The 17163-nt window shown below is 45.7% G+C and overlaps 1 protein-coding gene across 1 annotated transcript in view; it reads right to left on the bottom strand.

Annotated features, from left to right (window-relative positions):
* Positions 1-17163, bottom strand: part of LOC121583004 (aggrecan core protein-like) — a 34986-nt gene that overhangs the window by 3769 nt on the left and 14054 nt on the right. The window contains 14 exon segments of the mRNA XM_041899213.2: positions 612-694; positions 837-995; positions 4078-4191; positions 5550-5663; positions 5920-7713; positions 11475-11573; positions 11751-12044; positions 12481-12608; positions 13023-13197; positions 13523-14170; positions 14605-14898; positions 15170-15230; positions 15232-15298; positions 16524-16698. Of these exon segments, the coding sequence (XP_041755147.2) occupies positions 612-694; positions 837-995; positions 4078-4191; positions 5550-5663; positions 5920-7713; positions 11475-11573; positions 11751-12044; positions 12481-12608; positions 13023-13197; positions 13523-14170; positions 14605-14898; positions 15170-15230; positions 15232-15298; positions 16524-16698 (4205 nt within the window).

Here is a 17163-nt window from a genome sequence, read left to right as displayed (position 1 = left end):
ATGTGGATTAGAATCTACAGGTACAGTTTAAACAGTGTATTACTGTACAGGTACATTATGAACAGTGTATTAATGTACAGGTACAGTATGAACAGTGTATTAATGTACAGGTACAGTATGAACAGTGTATTAATGTACAGGTACAGTATGAACAGTGTATTAATGTACAGTGTAAGTACATGTATGAACAGTGTATTAATGTACAGGTACATTATGAACAGTGTATTAATGTACAGGTACATTATGAACAGTGTATTAATGTACAGGTACAGTATGAACAGTGTATTAATGTACAGGTACAGTATGAACAGTGTATTAATGTACAGGTACAGTATGAACAGTGTATTAATGTACAGGTACATTATGAACAGTGTATTAATGTACAGGTACAGTATGAACAGTGTATTAATGTACAGGTACAGTATGAACAGTGTATTAATGTACAGGTACAGTATGAACAGTGTATTAATGTACAGGTACAGTATGAACAGTGTATTCATGTGGTAGGCTACATTATGAACAGTGTATGAATGCGGTAGGCTACAATAGGTGATCTGGTGGTCCTACTCTGTACTCTGAGTGGGGACTATGTGTCTGTCTGCCTGACTCACCAGTGGTGTGCCGTCTATCCAGCGGAAGTCATTCTCCACTGTCTTGTCATTGAGCCCAATCCACTGGTAGTCCTGGCCGTTGGCTGGAGGGGGGAGAAAATAGTTAAGGGATATTCTATCTCTCTCGCTCTCTTTCTCTCTCTCTCACATCTCACACACACGCACACGCACATACACAGGAACAAACACACACAGGCACACACACACACACAGGCCTTTACTCACAGTTGACAAAGTGCTGTTCCTCTGGGGTGATGATGCTGACCAGGTGAGCGCTGAGGTCTCGGCAGCGCTGCTCGGCGTCCAGCCAGGTCTCTCTCTCGGGGAAGTGCAGGTAACAGTTGCCTTGAAACTTAGTCCAGCCCTCCTCACACTCCTGCTCGTCTGTGGCGTCAACAGCAGGGGGCGATAATGAGACAGAGGCTACCACACCCCGGAGAAGTCCGGTTTATTACAGACACTCAAATACATTTACATTAGATAGGAGGGAAAACTGTTCAACACCACATATGACACAATAGAGGTTTTATGTAGGCTGTGTTTGTTCTAGAACTTATCTTGCTGCTGGCATTCTTTTTTATGCTCCATTATTTGTCCAACTGTAAGCATTGATTTCTTTCAGTCCAACCTATGGTGTGATAATTATTACTGCACATTGGTGAAAATACTGCATTTTTCAGGACCTATTAACTATCAACTTGATTCACTGCTTGAGAACACTGGCAACACAAATTTACTTTGGGCCACTTTGAGGTATATTACATTTTTGGGGGGTGAACCATCCATCAAGCATCCATTTAACCCACAACTACAGGGTTTGGTGACCAAAGCGTTCTGCTTTAGCCAACTTGTTTTTGTCCTGCAAAACAAGCCAACAATGTACAGTTGTTAATGCAGAAAATGGTTGAGGTTCTTTCCATAATGCATTTGGGTTTTAAAACATAAACTAAAACTACCGGAGAATTAGCACAGGGGGTCTCTTGGGTAGTCTTTTACTACATAATAGTTGGTTGTGATACTTTAAATATACAATAAATATTCTAAATAGTCGGTCTAGTGAGTCCCTCCCAACAGTTAATGAGAGTTTCTGGACCACAACAGGAATGGAAGAACCAGAGTTACCTCTGCTGCAGTGGATAAGTTCATTAGAGTTACCAGCCTCAGAAATTGCAGCCCAAATAAATGCTTCACAGAGTTCAAGTCACAGACACATCTCAACATCAACTGTTCAGAGGGGACTGTGTGAATCAGGCCTTCATGGTCGAATTGCTGCAAAGAAACCACTACTAAAGGACACCAATAAGAAGAAGATACCTGCTTGGGCCAAGAAACACAAGCAATGGGCATTAGACCGGTGGAAATGTGTCATTTGGTCTGGAGTCCAAATTGGAGACTTTTGGTTACAACCGCCGTGTCTTTGTGAGACGTGGTGTTGGTGAACGGATGATCTCCGCATGTGTAGTTCCCACCGTAAAGCATGGAGGAGGAGGTGTTATGGTGTAGGGGTGCTTTGCTGGTGACACTGTCTGTGATTTATTTAATATTCAAGGCACACTTAACCAGCATGGCTACCACAGCATTCTGCAGCGATACACCACCCCATCTGGTTTGGGCTTAGTGGGACTATCATTTGTTTTTCAACAGGACCATGACCCAACACACCTCCATGCTGTGTAAGGGCTATTTTACCAAGAAGGAGAGTGATGGAGTGCTGCATCAGATGACCTGGCCTCCACAATCCCCCGACCTCAACCCAATTGAGATGGGTTGGGATGAGTCGGACGGCAGAGTGAAGGAAAAGCAGCCAACAAGTGCTCAGCATATGTGGGAACTCCTTCAAGACTGTTGGAAAATCATTCCAGCTGAAGCTGGTTGAGAGAATGCCAAGAGTGTGCAAAGCTGTCATCAAAGCAAATGGTGGCTATTTGAAGAATCTTGTTTTTTGTTTAACACTTTTTTGGTTACTACATGATTACATATGTGTTATTTCATAGTTTTGATGTCGGCACTATTATTCTACAATGTAGAAAATAGTAAAAAATTAAGAAGAACCCTTGAATGAATAGGTGTGTCCAAACTTTTGACTGGTACTGTTTAGCACCATAAAGGGAACCGCCATGGTTACAAGCCAAAGAACCCTTATTTGGCACTATACAGAACTTCTTGTTTTGTGTGTAGACCTGGCTGAGAAAATCCACCCACCAGACATAAACACAGTCCTGAGTAAAGGACAGGGCGAAGTATGATGACATTGCCCCTAGACTACGGATGCCCCTATACCCCTTTAGGCCGGTGGATCAGTCGGGATCTTAACTTACTGTTGAGAGTTAGAATAGTAGAATACACAAGGTACAATTTCTAAATTTGGTTGTGCATCAGCAGTTTTTCTCTTGTTATGTCATTCACTGACAGTTACACCAATTAGCCTTGTCACTCTCACTCAGATATCATATTAAAAACGGCAAACATTTCTCTCCACCCTATGACAAAATGTGTAGAATTGCAGGAAAGTTGCAGTAAAACTGCTAATTATTCCCTCCACCCCATGGCAAAAGGAGTAGAATTGCATGAAATGAGTTATAAACTTGCAAAATCTTCTCGCCGCCACATGGCAAAATGTGTAGAATTTCAGAAAACTTGCTTTAAAACGACAAAGTTACTCTACACCTGTCACGCCCTGACTCAGGGGATGCTTATAAGTTGAGTCAGGGTGTGTATATTCTTTGTTGTGCGTTTTCTATGTTGTATTCTAGTATGTCTAGATCTATGTTGGCCGGTGTGGTTCCCAATCAGAGGCAGCTGTCGCTCGTTGTCTCTGATTGGGGACCATACTTTAGCAGCCTATTGGCACTGTCTAGTTGTGGGATCTTGTTCCGGGTAAGGTTCGTTGTATGTACAACCTTAGGACTTCACGTTTCGTTTCGTTTCTTGTTTTGTCGTGTGTTTATTCAGTGTAAATAAACATGTACGTATATCACGCTGCGCCTTGGTCTGACCCGTTCCTTAACGAACGTGACAACACCCCATAGCAAAATGTGCAGAATTACAGGAAATGAACTGTAAAAATGTTTTCAAAATTTCTCTCCGCTGTCAAGAGGGGGGCCGCTAAAATATTTTGCTCATAAGGATCTAATGTCAGTTTTGCGTTTTTACCCCTAATGGTAAGGATTTGGCAAGCAACATATTCTGGGGCAGGCAGAATAATTCACTGCCACACCTGTGTCACGTTCAGCACACACAAAACAGGAGAAAACGTTTTTGAAATAGAGGAAGTATACCCAAACTTGCCCGATGATAACCCCGATTGGGGGTTTCCATTTAAAAACGTTTTCGGCCATTTGTCCTCCTGAACGCAGCCCTGCTATGATGCAAGCTGCCAGCGATAACGTTTTGCATCCTTATGACTCCTGTTGTTTTTGAAAGGTTGTTGTTTGTTAGTAAACATTAGCTGAAGCCGACCTCGTACCAATCTCGCAGCGGTCCCCTCCGTAGCTGGGCAGGCATAAGCATTTGTAAGAGTCTGCATTTCCCACACAGGTGGCTCCATTGGCACAAGGGTTGGAATGGCACACATCAACCTCTGCAAAAAAGGGGGGGTGCGGGGTGAGACTGGTGCCTCAGGGGGTGAAGGGGGGAGGCGGTAGTTGCCTTGGTAGGGGGAGCAGGAAAACAACATCTTGGAACTCATGGAATCGGAACACTCTGAGATGCTGCAACATAGTGATTCAGACTCCAGCCTTACTGTGTCAGATCATCATTGAAAGGAAGATGAATACTCATCTCAATGATGTTCACTCCTGTACATGTAAAGATCTTTCTTCAGACCACAACATTTTACAACTTTTTTTCCATAAATGTTGAACTTCTGATTCATACAGTTTAGTAGACAGATACTTGATCATATAAATGTATTAAGATCCGAAGTAAGGTTAAGTCCGGATCAGCCACTTGTTGGGTGGCAGACTCATAGAAATAGAATGACTAGATGAGAGTAATTCTAATTCTATGGGCAGCCTTGTGTTCGGATTCATATAGGCAGTTCCAAGTATGCACCAGGATGTCAGTAGGTGTAGCAGGCATGCAGCAGGAGGGGGAATAGACTCAGCAGACAGATCTGGCTGAAATGGCATCATAATGACGTCCTTTCAACCACTTTTGCCAGCTGGGTACGCTTACTGTAACCTAGGCAACAGCAGAACAAAAACAACACAGGATGGAGTGAATCATGATAAAGGAGTATGATGGAGAGACCCTGAGACCTCGGGGCAAGGACACGATACACACACACACACACACACACACACACACACATGCCAAAGAGCCCGCGACTGTCTGACAAACACAACGAATGAGAGACCCAAAACCAGGTGTAGGAAAACAGGACAAAACAAGACACACAACATCACATTACAACACAAAACCTACAGTACATTAAGACAGGAAAAAGGGGGAACAAAATGCATTGTTAGTGTATCACAAAAATAAAAATACAACTCAAATACAGACTACAGAATATTACTGTCTCAGTATGTACAGTATCAGATAGTAGCATCGGGACAGAGGGTTGCTAAATTCCAGGAACTTTCAATGAATTCCCTGGTTTCCCAGAAATCCTGGTTGGAGGATTACGGATTTCCTGCTTATTCCCTTCTGATTCCGGGAAAACTCCAAACGGGATTTCAGAAAAACCATTTCGCAACCCTAATCGTGACAGAGGGGCTGATGTCCAGGCATACAGTAGAGATATGAGAAAAGCATTGTTAGAAACTTTGTTTACAAAGGTGTGTTACTTTACAGTAAAACATTTACAACACTTCTGAGGACGTCAGAATGGATCAGAAAGAGAGATGTGCAGAGAGTTAGGAACGAAGACCTTGCTCGGTAAGACGTCTTGAGAGAGATAATGAGAGATAATGATACCCCAGCATCAGGACTCACCATACTGGCACCCATCTCCCACTTTCCCGGGTGGACACTGGCATAGCCCATCGCCACCCTCCACTGAGCATGACCCAGCACCACACGGGTTAGGGTCACAGGGGTTAGGCATACCTAAGCATGAATACAATTAGGATGAGTACAATACAGTGTGTACCTTAGCACCGAAATAGCACCCTACTCCCTATTTAGTGCACTATATGGGGAATAGGGTGACATTTCTGATTGGCACCTTAATAAAAACACCATGCCACGTTACTTTACACCATTTAAATACGTCTGTTGGTTCTACAGCATGACAGCAAAACAAACATTATTTTAACTGTTCATAGCAATGAAAATGGAGTAGACTGAAAGTGTGCTGACTCACCCTCCTCTGAGGACGGCTCCTCCATGACGGCAGGGGTCTGCAGAGAGATGGCCGGGGCCGTGGTGGCAGCCAATCCGGTGGGAGCAAGGTTGGGGGCAAAGGTCACGTAAAACTCGCCGGTGATCTCCTCCAGCTCAGCCCCCCCAGCCAGGGCCTCCTCTGGCCCCTCTGTGTCCGCCATAAGCTCCCTGTCACTGGGCAGAGAGGACAGCACCACAGAGAGCAGATCTCCAGAGTGTGCCCCAGATGAGACACCGCTGGCCTGGGTTGGGTGGTCGGAGCCGCTCCCTGAGTGGAACCCGCTTCCCTGCCCGCTGATCTCCACTGGCCCAGCCCCCAGCTCCATGGAAACCGTGGTCACCTTGGAAACCTCTGTCATTAAGTCACTTGTCAGGAAGGTGACAGCGCTGTCCTCCTCACCGCTGGTGGAGGATCTGGAGATTTCAGACATGTCCCCGGATGGGAAGCCCGACGTTCCGAACCCTGATGCGTATCCACCTCTTCCCGCTCCGTATCCATAGTGGAGAGACCCTGAGGCCTCCTGTTCCCCTGAGGCTGACCCCGTAAGGTCGGTGAACCCTGATCCCAAGAAGGTCACACCCGGGAAGAACCCTGAGCCACTGCTGCCCGAGGCTGAACCGCTGATATCACCGCTTCCGGAGCCGTAGTGGAGAGACCCAGAGGCCTCCTGTTCCCCTGAGGCTGACCCCGTGAGGTCGGTAAACCCTGACCCCAAGAAGGTCACACCCGGGAAGAACCCTGAGCCACTGCTGCCCGAGGCCGAACTGCTGATATCACCGCTTCCGGAGCCGTAGTGGAGAGACCCAGAGGCCTCCTGTTCCCCTGAGGCTGACCCCGTGAGGTCGGTAAACCCTGACCCCAAGAAGGTCACACCCTGGAAGAACCCTGAGCCACTGCTGCCCGAGGCTGAACCGCTGATATCACCGCTTCCGGAGCCGTAGTGGAGAGACCCCGAGGCCTCCTGTTCTCCTGAGGCTGACCCTGTGAGGTCAGTAAACCCTGACCCCAAGAAAGTCACACCCGGGAAGAACCCTGAGCCACTGCTGCCCGATCCGGAGCCGCTGAACTCCAGGCCCCCTCCACCAAGCTCCTGCTCTGTGTGTGTGTGAGAGGTGGAAACCTCCACCAGCTTCCCATGGATCAGCAGGACCTGAGTGTCTCTGCTTCCCGACTCCTCTCCCGAATGACCACTGGAGCCTCCTGAGGGAAAGAATCCTGAGGGAAATCCGGAAAACTTCTCACTGGAACTAGAGCTGGAGCCGGACGACATTCCAGAAAACGTCCCACTTTTCCCAGAGCTGCTGGAGCTGTCGGACGAAGAGCCGCTCTCTTCAGAGCTGACACCGGATCCACTTCCCGATCCCGACAGGAACGCACTGCCACTGAACATTCCCAATCCCATTCCCGATCCCATTCCTGTGGGGAAGGTTAGGATCCCAATGCTTCCCTCTCCAGCCTCCTGAGGACCCCCAGAGCCCGAACCGGATAAAACACTGCCGCTCCCTGAAGAGAAGATTACCGTTATTCCCGATCCGTCTCCACTCAGCCCCGAACCGGACGCATCTCCACTACTCAGGCCAGACGATCCACTGGGAATCTCGGCGCTCCCGCTGCCTGAAAGATCACCTGACCCAGACAGATTCCCGGAATAAGGCAGTTCACCGGAGTGATCACCAGAGAGATCTCCGGATGATCCACTGGCCCCAGAGGCCCCGGAACCAGAACCAGAGCCTGAGGACTCCACAGAGATGGGAGCAGTGATGGAAGGCAGGACTGTGGAGAGAGAGTGAAAGTGAGAGAAAGAGAAAGAGAGAGAGAGAGAGAGAGAGAGAGAGAGAGAGAGAGAGAGAGAGAGAGAGAGAGAGAGAGAGAGAGAGAGAGAGAGAGAGAGAGAGAAAGAAAGAAAGAAAGAAAGAAAGAAAGAAAGAAAGAAAGAAAGAAAGAAAGAAAGAAAGAAAGAAAGAAAGAAAGAAAGAAAGAAAGAAAGAAAGAAAGAAAGAAAGAAAGAAAGAAAAGGGATTTACATATTTCAATAATGTACATACAGTTGAAGTCGGAAGTTTACATACACCTTAGCCAAATACATTTAAACTCAGTTTTTCACAATTCCTGACATTTAATCCTAGTAAAGATTCCCTGTCTTAGGTCAGTTAGGATCACCATTTTATTTTAAGAATGTGAAATGTCAGAATAATAGTAGAGAGAATGATTTATTTCAGCTTTTATTTCTTTCATCACATTCCCAGTGGGTCAGAAGTTTACATACACTCAATTAGTATTTGGTAGCATTGCCTTTAAATTGTTTAACTTGGGTCAAACGTTTCGGGTAGCCTTCAACAAGCTTCCCACAATAAGTTGGGTGAATTTTGGCCCATTCCTCCTGACAGAGCTGGTGTAACTGAGTCAGGTTTGTAGACCTCCTTGTTCGCACACGCTTTTTCAGTTCTGCCCACAAATGTTCTATAGGATTGAGGTCAGGGCTTTGTGATGGCCACTCCAATACCTTGACTTTGTTGTCCTTCAGCCATTTTGCCACAACTTTGGAAGTATGCTTGGGGTCATTGTCCATTTGGAAGACCCATTTGCGACCAAGCTTTAACCTCCTGACTGATGTCTTGAGATGTTGCTTCAATATATCCACATAATTTTCCTTCCTCATGATGCCATCTATTTTGTGAAGTGCACCAGTCCCTCCTGCAGCAAAGCACCCCCACAGCATGATGCTGCCACCCCCGTGCTTCACAGTTGGGATGGTGTTCTTCGGCTTGCAAGTTACCCCCTTTTTCCACCAAACATAACAATGGTCATTATGGGCAAACAGTTCTATTTTTGTTTCATCAGACCAGAGGACATTTCTCCAAAAAGTACGATCTTTGTCCCCATGTGCAGTTGCAAACCGTAGTCTGGCTTTTTTATGACGGTTTTGGAGCTGTGGCTTCTTCCTTGCTGAACGGCCTTTCAGGTTATGTCGATATAGGACTCATTTTGCTGTGGATGTAGATACTTTTGTACCTGTTTCCTCCAGCATCTTCACAATGTCCTTTGCTGTTGTTCTGGGATTGATTTGCACTTTTCTCTAGGAGACAGAACGCGTCTCCTTCCTGAGCGGTATGACGGCTGCGTGGTCCCATGGTGTTTACACTTGCGTACTATTGTTTGTACAGATGAATCTGGTACCTTCAGGCGTTTGGAAATTGCTCCCAAGGATGTACCAGACTTGTGGAGGTCTACAATTTTTTTTCTGAGGTCTTGGCTGATTTCTTTTGATTTTCCCATGATGTCAAGCAAAGAGGCACTGAGTTTGAAGGTAGTCCTTTAAATACATCCACAGGCAGGGACGGCTTGTTCAATAGGGCGATATGGGCGACGCACTGCCAAACGGGAAAAGGAAGGGATTTTTTTTCTAATCAATTATATCACGGCAACAGCAGTTATCAGTGTTCACGTCTGATCTGCCAGCCACTAAATGTCAAATCAGGCTAAAGTCGTGCTTCAAATGGCCCCGCCCGTTTTTGGGGCGATTTCAGTCAAGTTGAAAATCGCCCAGAAGTCTCTCATAGCCTGTCATGTAAAATCTATTTTTTTCACATTTCAAAGCTTTCTATACATTCTCTATGGGTGTCTGTGGGCTTGCACTTACGCGCTTTCGTCATACGTGACGTAACGTTGAACGTAACTAAGACAATGGCGGCTAGAAGCGTCTCTGTTGCGACCTGCAGTGCGGCGTTATTTTATGTTTTTAATTTGTAGACTTAGTTTACAAACATTCTGCCAACCATGGATTTCCAGTGGTTGGTTTTGGACTGATCTTGTTGATCGTGTACATACCCGCTACGAACGGACTAAATAATGAAAACGCTGCTGGCAGCTGAATCCCAATACAGCTGGGAGACTTGGCTGGATGAGTCCCGGACAGAGAAGTGGAGCCGGCCACCTTCACCCTGGTCAGAGCGGACCGCGATCCTGGTAAGAGAGCGACTCTGTACCCCGACATTGAACTGCTTTCTGTGTCATTGCGACCTTACTATCAATTCAATTCAATTTAAGGGCTTTATTGGCATGGGAAACGTGTGTTAACATTGCCAAAGCAAGGGAAGTAGATAGTAAACAAAAGTGAAATAAACAATAAATATTAACAGTAAACATTACACTCAGAAGTTTCAAAAGAATAAAGACATTTCAAATGTCATATTATGTATATATACAGTGTTGTTACAATGTGCAAATAGTTAAAGTACAAATGGGAAAATAAATAAACATAAATATGGGTTGTATTTACAATGGTGTTTGTTCTTCACTGGTTGCCCTTTTCTTGTGGCAACAGGTCACAAATCTTGCAGCTGTGATGGCACACTGTGGTTTTTCACCCAGTAGATAAGGGAGTTTATCAAAATTGGGTTTGTTTTCGAATTCTTTGTGGATCGCTGTAATCTGAGGGAAATATGTGTCTCTAATATGGTCATACATTTGGCAGGAGGTTAGGAAGTGCAGCTCAGTTTCCACCTCATTTTGTGGGCAGTGTGCACATAGCCTGTCTTCTCTTGAGAGCCAGGTCTGCCCTACGGCGGCCTTTCTCAATAGCAAGGCTATGGTCACTGAGTCTGTACATAGTCAAAGCTTTCATTAAGTTTGGGTCAGTCACAGTGGTCAGGTATTCTGCCACTGTGTACTCTCTGTTTAGGGCCAAATAGCATTCTAGTTTGCTCTGTTTTTTTGTTTGTTCTTTCCAATGTGTCAAGTAATTCTCTTTTTGTTTTCTCATGATTTGGTTGGGTCTAATTGTGTTGTTGTTGTTGTTGTTGTTGTTGTCCTGGGGCTGTGTGGGGTCTGTTTGTGTTTGTGAACAGAGGCCCAGGACAAGCTTACTTAGGGGACTCTTCTCCAAGTTCATCTCTCTGTAGGTGATGGCTTTGTTATGGAAGGTTTGGGAATCGCTTCCTTTTAAGTGGTTACTATCTGCCCCGTGAGTTCCCCCAATTGTTTGTTACCGTTGTGTACTGTTGATAATCACAAGTTTACTGGAGAACTGAGACCAAGTAGAGACTTTGGACAGGGTGGATATGGTATAATAAAGGCAGTTTATTCAGAGGTAAAGATATCTGGAATCGCGTGCACGGACTCGTGCACGTGTGTAGGTCACCTAAATCATCAGAAAAATTGCCCCTCCTGAGAATTTTTTCAGGAGCCGCCACTGTCCACAGGTACACCTCCAATTGACTCAAATGATGTCAATTAGCCTATCAGAAGCTTCTAAAGCCATGACATCATTTTCTGGAATTTTCCAAGCTGTTTAAAGGCACAGTCAAAGTAGATGTCCTTACCGACTTGCCAAAACTATAGTTTGTTAACAAGAAATTTGTGGAGTGGTTGAAAAACAAGTTTTAATGACTCCAATCTAAGTGCATGTAAAATTCCGACTTCAACTGTATATATATATATATATATATATATATATATATATATATACTCTTTCATTTCTAGTGTAGAATTCCATAAAATGCTTATTAAGAGCAAATGAAGACTATGGCTCTTACCAGGCCTCAGCAAATCAGTGATGGATGTGAGGTTAACCAAAGCCTCTTCTATCTCTGTGATGTTCAATCCAGTTTCATTGGCGAGAAGCAAGATGTCCACTACAAGGAAAAAAAAGATTTTTGAGTGAGTGAGTGAGTGGGTGAGTGAGTGATTGTGTGAGTGAGTGAGAGAGAGTAGGTGAGTGAGTGAGTGAGAATGCGAGCGAGCAAGTGAGTGAGAGTGAGTGAGAAAATGGAAACAACATGACTTATGATTCAACGCATTTCAGTCCATACCTTTGAAGCAGTAGGCGTCATATCTGGAGTACAGGTCTGGGTATTCCGTCTGGTTGTTGTGCGTGAATACTGTGTACACCCCTGCCTTCCCTGCACCACACGCCGCCCGGGGGTTGGTGATGGGGTAGCGGACGCTCCGGTCGATTAGCCAGCCTGCGCGGCACTTATCCAACCCTTGTCTCCAGGCGGCGTAGAGCTGTCCAGTAGAGGCCAGGGTAGCGTTCAGCTCCTGACAGTGAGCCAGAGCACCGTCGTAGGTAAAGCCCTCACTGGAGCCAGCATGGAACACATCGCCTAGAGAAGAGAGGACAGTCAGGTTAAGGGATGAGGGGAGAGGAGAGGAGAGGAGAGGAGAGGAGAGGAGAGGAGAGGAGAGGAGAGGAGAGGAGAGGAGAGGAGAGGAGACAGTCAGGTTAAGGGATGAGAGGATGGTGAGAAAGTGGAAGAGAAAAGGAGAGAATGAAAGGACATGACAGTTGAGGCAGTGCTCAAAACAACTCCCACAGCGTTGTGGTTTGTGATGAGCCAAACCTCTTTTTCAATTGCCATTCATTTCCCACATGGTTAAGACAGTGTATATACAACAAACTAGCCCAACCTCTTGACTTATCTTTAAAGACTACTACTGCAATAGACAGACAAGAAATAGACACAAGGTATGACAACGTCTCTGGGTTACAAAGTGATTCAAGAGCAATTTGAATGAACGAAACCTAGTGTGTTTTCTCACCCCTGAGTCTGTCCACGTAGCAGTACACATCGTAGTGTTCATCAGCGGGCCTCAGTCCATAGGACCTCACTCCTGGTAAAGTCTCCAGATCCCCAGAGCACTTTTCCCGAGGAGACACGATTGGATACCTGGGCATGACAACAACCTTTATTCACGGTCATGAATGGGCGTATAAAGAAGAAAAGAAGATGGTTGTACTGATGGTAAGGAACAGTGACAAGGACTTGAAACAAGTACAGTCTCTGTGTGGGGCACAGGCGGCCCGAGGCTGGTGGCACCTTCATTGGGGGGGACAGACTCATAGTAATGGCTGGAACTGAATAAATTGAATGGTATTGAACAAATCAAACACATGGTTTCCATGTTGTTCATACCATTCCATTTACTCCATTCCAGGCATTATTATGAGCCATCCTCCCTTCAGCAGCCTCCCGTAGTTAGTGTGTGTATGCATGTATTAATATGTCTGTAGTTCTGTCTTTAAATATGTTTGTGTGCCCATGTACATCTATACAGACAAGCATGTGTGTCTTCCTTCCTACCTGACGGTCTGATCCAGAAGCCAGCCTGCATCACACTGGTGGTAGCCGGCCTCATAGGCAGCCTGGAGCTGCTCTGGGGTGGCGATGGAGGCTCCAACACTCTGACAGGCCAGCTGGGCCTCCTCGAAGGTGAAGGCGTAGCGGCTAGAGCCAGCACGGTAGTGGAACACAACACCTACAGATGGGGGGTGGGGGGGGGGGTAATAATGCTGATATAATGTGGTTGATCTCATGCACCAGACACATTAATCACCCAAGTGTGTTTTCATTCACAGTTTGTAATCATTCAGATTTTTATATCAATTATAAAGCTGGCAAGTCTCCTCATCAATGACTGCAATTCTTCTCTTTCCATTTCAACATGCAAACTCACAGTAGTATTGAAAGTAGGGCTTGCACACTCAATTGTTCCAGCAACAACTTTTCCAACACAGCATCCCAAGAAAAGTGACTACGTATGCTATTTACACTCAAACACAGCAAGATATCCAGTCACTGACCTGTAGCAGAAAATAAATATCCTGATCCGCTCACTTTGCTGATCTCACTCCCCACATCTAGCCTGGCCGTTACTCTCCCCACAACATCCACAACCAACTCTGTCACACTGGGCGGCTGTGGCAGGGGCAGCTCGGTGATATTGGGCGGCTGTGGCAGGGGCAGCTCGGTGATATTGGGCGGCTGTGGCAGGGGCAGCTCGGTGACATTGGGCGGCTGTGGCAGGGGCAGCTCAGTGACACTGGGCGGCTGTGGCAGGGGCAGCTCGGTGACATTGGGCGGCTGTGGCAGGGGCAGCTCGGTGACACTGGGCGGCTGTGGCAGGGGCAGCTCGGTGACACTGGGCGGCTGTGGCAGGGGCAGCTCGGTGACACTGGGCGGCTGTGGGAACGGAAGCTCGGTGACACTGGGCGGCTGTGGGAACGGAAGCTCGGTGACACTGGGCGGCTGTGACAGGGGCAGCTCAGTCCCGAAGGTGAAGTCCACGCTGGTGGGTTTCTGGGTGGCCAGGACCTCGCCCAACGCCTCGCTCTCCGTGGTCGTCTTCCTGAAGAACACCTCGGGAGGACCCTGGGTCACTGTGGCGACGCTCAGCACGCCGCTGCCCGCCTCGGTGGGCACCACCATGCCCGAGCCTTCCTCGTCCATTTCTGGAGGAGACCGAAGAAAGGGTTCATGCTTGTGATCGCTAAACTCTTGGGAACGGTTTCGAAACGGAAACGTGTGGTGCGAATGGTTGTTTACTGTTGCACTTAACAATGTTGTGATCCTGAACAAATTCAGCCATTTGAAAAATATGAAACAATGAAACGCTTAAAAATATTACACAAATATGACACTAAAATGCACACGCAAACACACACACGCTTACAAATATGACACTAAAACGCTTATGAAACACAAAAATAATCTTGTGTCGGTAGGTTCCTTCCAATGATGACATACTGTACATACACTGGTATTAAGTCTATGGTTGATTCACAGTGTAACCTAGCCTGGTTCTAGATCTGTTTGTGCTATATAGCCTATAGTTGTTGTCATGTTTGGCACAAACAGATCTGGGACCAGGCTAAATGCAACCTACCTGTGTAGCAGTAGGCATCGTAGCGGGATTCAGGGAGTGGGTACCCCGTCTGGTTGACGTGGAGGTACACGGTCCGTACCCCCAGCAGACCCCCTCCGCACTGCGGCCTTCGGATGTTGATGGGGTAGCGGACGCTCCTGTCCCCCAGCCAGCCTGCATTGCACACATCCAGACCAGCCTGCCAGGCCAGGTACAGCTGTCCTGTGGTGGCCAACAGGGCCCCCTGCTTACTGCACTGTTCCTCAGCCTCGGAGTAGGTGAACTTAGCCACAGAGCCAGAGTAGAACACACTGCCTGGGAGAGGAAACAACAGGGGAGGTGAGGTAGTGACATGTTCAGTGTAACTTGAGGTTGATAGTTGTGTAGTTAAGAATATTTGAGTCAATGTAACTCATTTATTTGATTAAGGCAATGCACATTCATCAAAATGTAAATGTTCCCGATTTTCACATCAGAGTGAAAAAGTTGTCTGTGAAAACGTATTGTATTCTCCAAGGTGAACATGTCCTGATCTCATTCTGTTTTTCACTTATGAAAAAAAGATCAAGGACGTCTCCTTGGTTACCTGTCATCTTCTCGGCAAAACAGTACACGTCGTAAGTCTCGTTGACGTCTCTCACTCCGTAGGGTTCGCACCCGGGGAACTTCGTCTTTGTCGCCGTAGCAATTCTCACGTGGATCATGGATTGGGTACCTTTCACAGAAAACAGAAATTAGTATAAAATCCATACCAGTGCAGAGCGATAGGCCTACTTTGCAGAGTGATACTTTAAAGTGCTATCCTCTGGGGTTCCGATGCATATCTCGTTGTATATGTTTTGACCCAAATAAATTCAATTAAATTCAATGTGTTGGTTTAATATGGTTAACACCTCCATTACAACATAAACATTCTGAGTGAATCAGTTGAGGCAGTGCCGTGTTAGTTTATTGAATGAATTGGAGCCTTTGTCTTCCTTCCTGGGTAACATATTATTTCAAACATGTTATTTCCATGGATAAATCTTTAAGGGTTTCCTAGACTGAGACTTAAAAAGCTTTAAAAAGCTTCTTAGTCCAAGACTAGGCTTAATGTGTGTCCGGAAAACCGGCCCACAACGTTTCCTCTAAACCCTCTAGTATTTCTGAGAAATCGACTAGAGGAGGTTTATGGAATGAGGGCTTTCATTCTGAGGTGTTGAAAAAACGTACAGGTGAGATCAGAGAAAGGTAAACACAATCCTCTAGGTTTTTGCCAGGGATGGAAGGAGGGATGGAAAGGAGGACAAGAGAGGCTGTGTGTCGAGAGGAAGTGACACGTTCAGAGGCTCAACTGTCAAACATTCAACAGAAAGTTCAGCATGGCAGACGTCTGTGTTTAGACGGATGACCAATCCAAATACTGACATGAAAATGGAATCATGGAATAAATGGACAATGTTGAAATACAAACCGACAAGTCTATCTATATTCATAATTCCTATATAAAGTAAATGATCTCAAGACCTCATGATGCTTAGAGAACTGTATGCACAGTCATTATAAACTGTGTAATAAAATCTTTTAACTTATTTTCAAACTTTGGATAGACTGCAGACCTGGGTTCAAAATTCTAAGTATTTGGTGTATTTTTTTAGATCATTGTTTTCTTTCAAAGCATCTGATTGAGCCTGGTTGGAGTACCAGATAGGCGGAGCTTGCACTTTTGGGACTATTCCATTGGCTCCATTGCGTCAGGCAAGCTCCCTCAAGCTCACTTAATATTTTATAGAAAACAAACACTATTTGAAGACAAGCCTTATAGACTCTCTCCTTCACTTTGATCTGAAATCAGTTCAGTTCTTTCCAGTCACTTCATTCACTTCACTGCTTCGGCATTGATCTGAAAACAGGAACTGATTTCAGATCAGTGCAGATGAAGGAGAGGGATATAGACTGACCTGACAGTCTGATCGGAGAGCCAGCCGGCGTCACACTGGTGGAAGCCGTCATCGTACGCTGCCTGCAGCTGCTCTGGGGTCGCGATCACAGCACTGTTCTGGATACAGGCTGCCTTGGCCTTCTCAAAGGTCAGAGTGTAGCGTGTCGTGATGGCCCGGTAGTGGAACACAATACCTGGAGAGAGATCATAGTATAACAGCGACAGAGCAGCCACTAATGCCTCCATAAAATAATTAGATCACTGTCTATCTGTGTGGATTAAAGATACATTATTTATTTTGCTTGAAAGTTGGCTGCATGGTTTATATACAGTACATACAGCAAATGATAGAATATCATTTTTAAAAAATCACAAATGAAACCATACAAATCCTTAGTTTTAGGCAAATAATATATGATTTTGCTCATTGGTGTGTGGGGGTATTTTCAATTAGGCAATTTATGGACAATGTTTCTGTTAATTTAGGACCCCGTCCCTTTTGGCCAAGAGAAACCATATAAGCAAAAGTTCCGTATAACCTCTTTAATGTCCTGAAATCTAAAGATAGAAACTAACATTTGTACAGTGGTAGCTATAAGCACCAACTTTGTTTACAAAGAGAGCAATAACAAAATATGAATTCCTTGGCAGCAAGCAGC

This window comes from Coregonus clupeaformis, unplaced genomic scaffold (assembly GCF_020615455.1).
Source record: "Coregonus clupeaformis isolate EN_2021a unplaced genomic scaffold, ASM2061545v1 scaf1225, whole genome shotgun sequence".
Taxonomy (NCBI): domain Eukaryota; kingdom Metazoa; phylum Chordata; class Actinopteri; order Salmoniformes; family Salmonidae; genus Coregonus; species Coregonus clupeaformis.
This window is presented reverse-complemented; position numbering and strand designations above follow the sequence as displayed.